The sequence below is a fragment of the Nuphar pumila genome, chromosome 16 (genome assembly GCF_984573655.1).
Source record: "Nuphar pumila chromosome 16, dmNupPumi1.hap1.1, whole genome shotgun sequence".
Taxonomy (NCBI): Eukaryota; Viridiplantae; Streptophyta; class Magnoliopsida; order Nymphaeales; family Nymphaeaceae; genus Nuphar; species Nuphar pumila.
The window spans coordinates 70,494,496-70,499,257 of NC_143264.1; the positions used below are offsets into that span (position 1 = coordinate 70,494,496).

Genomic DNA, 4,762 nt, shown 5'->3' on the forward strand with positions numbered 1-4,762 from the left:
AACAGTCATTTTGCTTTCATGACGGTAAGTGTTAAATGGCAGACAGATTGACAGTTTTGCCCATACATTACAGGAGGATCAATTTGCAAAATGTGAACAAGGTAGGGATTAATTTGTAAAAGGTTAATAAACAAGTAACTACGGGGACATTTTAGTGACCAGTTAACCATGGTCAGTGTTTGACTATGGTAAAACTAACAGCTATTGATAGAAGGATCAATGTGAAATAATGGTGAGAAAGGCGAGGACCAATTTGCAAAATGACAAAACGCAGAGACTATTTTGCAAAATGACTATAAGGCAGGGACCATTTTTGCAAAAAACCCTCATTTTTAGTAAACTAACGTTAGCTGATTTTTTTTTTAAATAAAAACAAGAATTTTCAATATCTCCCAAGATATTCCATTGCCAAAAATGACATTTGTGACCATTTAGAGAATGGGGATTGTGCTGCCCCTTTTTTTTGTTAGGTCACGTTCCTCCATAAATCTTAGTTTTAGATTTTTTTGTATGCTAGATTTGAACTGTTAGATGTGCTTATCATTTTGATTATTCAATAAAAAACATGTTTTTGATTAAACCTCTTTATGCTTATATGTGTATTTTAAAGAGGTAAAAAGTCAATGGTTGATATTGTACTAAAATTTGATGGCAAATATTTGCATTTTTCATCAAAACAAAGCTTGTTTCTTAATAAATAAGCAATGATAAGCACATCTAATAGTTCAAATCTAGCATACAAAAATCTAAAACTAAGATTTACGATGGGTCCCAACATGACCTAACCAATGTTCTTAGTATCAGTGCGTATGAGCATGTATTGGCCGAACGTACCCTATGGGCAGAAAATCAATAGCTAGGCTTCACCCCTGAATTAGCTATTTTTTAATAAATGTAAAAAATACTTACAATTATTTTTTATATTATTTTAATATTGTTTTAATGGCTTTAACATGTCTCACATTCTGATTGACACATAATATTTTTTAATTATTTTTTGACCGATTCACTTGAGTATTGGTATCGGCCATTCACCTGAATAGTTGGCTAAATGTTACAGGGCCGATACCGATAATATATATATAAGAACTAATGTGAGAACAAAAAATATTATAACTAATGTGTGAACCGCAATTTTCATGGATTGTTTGTTCTTTTCTCTTGAATCTAACCGTACGGATGTGATCTACATGCTTGGTTTTATAAGAACCCGCTCTTGAATCATCCGATTTTGATGCATAAAATGGCTCAGAGTTTTCATAAATATTCAAGCATTCAAAATTCATATTTTTTTATCGAAAATACATGATCCAATGGTTGATTCCTAGCAAATTCACCATGCCAAGCATATCCACATGGTTGGATTTGCAAAAACAGTGTTGGAAATGCCCATATTTCTAGTTCTCATTCATATATATATATATATATATATATATATATATATATATATATATATATATATATATATATATATATATATATATATATATATATATATATAAAGAGAGAGAGAGAGAGAGATATGGGGGCAAGTAGGCAACACAAGGCTATCCTTTGCAGTTGCACATAAAACAATGGTATCTACAAACAATCCCACAGAACATTGTACATACACCTCTCTCTTCTTGTACAACATACACCTGAGTTTAATGGGCAACATCAGCTTCCTTCCCAGCTATTCTTAGAACTGTCACCTGCGTGTTTCCACACCCCTTGAAATGGACGACAATGAAACGATTTCTATTCACCTCCAATTTCCTCTGTTCCTCTTATGAGTAACATGCTTTTCAAACGACTACACTTTGATCATAGTAAGCCCAGTAACATCCCCAACAAGGACTAGCCTAAGAACATTATCATAATAATGACACCATATTGAAGCTCATCAACCATATTCAGTGGGTAGAGACATTGCTCAAATATATGTACCAAACAATCTGCTCTGCAAATGCTTTCTAGTCATCCATCATCTAAAATGTGCAGATCCTGTAGTGTATGGAGGTTGGATCTAAGGAAAAGAAAACAATTCTATGTAGTTAAGATTTACCATAAGATATGCAGCCTATCGTTGGGACCATGAAAGCGGGCACGCTTTTGGAGCAGACCATTTTGCTCTCTGGACTCTGCTGTTCTGCTGCAGGGTGGTGTTATTCTTCCTAGCCATGAACTCATCTAAAGTAGTCCTAAGATCAGAAAGCTTGGCCTTCAGTCCCTTGCAGCAGGTAGCATGCATGGTGTAGGTTTCATCTATGTATTGGCTTCTCTGACAAAACCCGCCAAAGTATTTTGAATCCAAGAAGAGAAAATTCATGTTCCTCTTCTTAAAGCTGCTTCTCAACTTGAGTATGTTGATCACATCTTGTTCGTTTTTACTAGGGAACAACCTCCTTGATTTATACCAGTAGTCATAGAAACTGATTGTTTTGTTATTTGAGCGGACAAATTTGAATCCGCAATTCGGACGATTGCGCATGTCGTGGGCATTTCCATTGAAATGATCAGAAGCTATCTGGATATCTGCATCCTGTGAGAGGATTCGGAAAGGATTCCTGAGCCACATTATGTCTGTATCCTGCAGGGGAAAATTGAACTAGCGAGTAAGAAGCTAGTAACAAAGCAGTGCAAGGGCTCACATTGCAAATTACTACATAAGCTAAGTAAACGAGCAGAGAAATTAATCCAATCTAGCATGATTTGGTTCTTTTCCTAATCTAGAGCTCCATGTATCCAAGTATGATAGATAGCCTTTGTGTTCAAATGCCTCAGTTCTCAAAATCTGAGTCTGCCAAAGATCCATGAATTTCCCTTCAAAAACCAATCTCAGATGTGAGATGTCATTTTATTACCTCGGATCTGGACATGGGCTTCATGCTACATCAGCTCCTTCCCATGTCACATCAAATCCTCGGACCTGAAATCCGGGGTAATTGAACGGCCCTTAGTAAATTGTTGAAAATTCTTCAGATTTCTTACTTCCAAGACAAAGGACATTTATTAAGGCCTCGAGAATAAGTCCTCAAGTGAACGAGCAACTCAACCAAGTTTTTAAGTAATTCCAACGAACTCATTAGCTCCTAGGAGCCAAAATTCTCTCTTTTAGACCTTACCATGGACTAATTGTACTGGTCTCAGGGAAAAAGATATGAACCATATTTAGATCAACTAATAGAGTTTTAGGGAGCTTAGAAGTGCCTCTTAAATCTCAAAACATGTGGTTTGTTGCACCAACCACTTGCCAATCAAAGCTTTCAAAAGCACGTGATATCTAATGCTCAAGATGTAGCACTCTTGTTTGTATCAGCAGATGACCAAGGCAAATTTGCATCTAATTAAGGGAAGGCAGTCTACTTACAGTGAAGACAAAGTTGTATCCTCGCTTTAGTACATCACCAAGAAATCCTAGTCTTCTCCACATCATTTTTAAATAATCCTGTGTCATGTACTTCTTCTCAGCAGAGAAATCAATCCCTTGTGTCCTCAGGATATAACAATGTGGATGGATCTTTATGCAACGATCATAAGCCTTTGGGTCCACTGCAACAATGAGAAGATGATCCAACAACTCCTTTGTGTCTTCACCTATTTGGAAGCTCTCCAAGAACAGATCAATCATGGACCTGTTTTCTGCCCATGCACTGTTCAGAGTAATAATAATCACAGTTCTATTTGCATCTGCAGTTTTTGCCAGAACATAGTCCAGTTCATCTGGGACAGGCTTTGCCATCGTAATGGAAAACAAAATAAGTTAAGAAGAGCAGAAAAACTAAGAAATAAGTGCAACTATGTGAAGTTTGAATGCCATACTTCATTTGTTTTATTGGTTGGAACAATCATAGAATCCTTTAAATGGGTTTGTGCAGAAGAATTCTCCGCAGACTGTGGAGAAGAAATACGTAGTTGCTCTGTAGCATTGTTGGTGATTAGAGTGTTCTGTTCTTCCAGTGGGGAAGTAATATTTGAATGTGCTGACCCATAACTGCCAGTTAAAGGCTTCATTATTTCTAGTGAAGGAGAAAGACATGAAGGTGTAGAACCATTAGAGCAAACAAGGGGCTCCTCTGTTTCGAGTGGTGGTGGCGGCGGGTGCAGTATTGCTGAACCATTTGTTTCAGAAGCTTCAGTGACACTAAATGACTCCTCGAATTCATATGTATCAGATGAATTCTTCAATAATCCTGCTGATGGACCTTGAGTTTTGGGAATTGGTTCAGTCAGATTTGGTGCAGAAGTATTATGGTGTTTGTCTAGATGCAAGTTATTAGAATGAGGATCCTCCATTGGAGAGGCAGGGAAACCAATGTCAAAAGTAGCATTTGAGTGAGCATCAATGGGGAACTTTGCACTTGGCAGAAAGGACAGTGTAGTAGAGATTGAAGATAATCGAGTAAGCTCATAAAGATCTCTGCTGAGAATGGAAGCTAAAGCAAGAATCACAACTGTTGGACAGAGTAAGAGAACAAGTGTATCATTTATCTGATACTTCTGTCCTGTACCAGGAAGCTTCATGCTGATTTGCAGCAAAAAGTATGAAATCTGCAGAAAGATGACAAGGCATCAGGCCCTTTCTAATAGATAAAAAATTGATTTTGATAATAAAAGCACTGGTAATAAATTGGGAAATGCAAAAACATTCAAGAAAAGTAAGAATTATGAAAACAGCAGCAATGAGGTGATAATTTCTTATGAAATTCAAGGAAACTATCTGAAGGAGATGAACAGATGTAGTGCCATATTTTGAGCGTAAAAAACAAGCATAAAGATT

The 4,762-nt window shown here is 36.6% G+C and overlaps 1 protein-coding gene across 1 annotated transcript; it reads right to left on the reverse strand.

Moving 5' to 3' along the window:
• Window positions 1-1,598: 1,598 nt before the first annotated feature.
• Window positions 1,599-4,762, reverse strand: LOC149813480 (uncharacterized protein At4g15970-like). The gene is made up of 3 exons (XM_089992326.1): window positions 3,805-4,762; window positions 3,353-3,715; window positions 1,599-2,572 (listed from the first exon to the last, which is right to left on the reverse strand). The coding sequence occupies exons 1-3, from the start codon at window positions 4,504-4,506 to the stop codon at window positions 2,063-2,065; spliced, it is 1,575 nt and encodes a 524-aa protein (XP_089848452.1). The 5' UTR covers window positions 4,507-4,762; the 3' UTR covers window positions 1,599-2,062.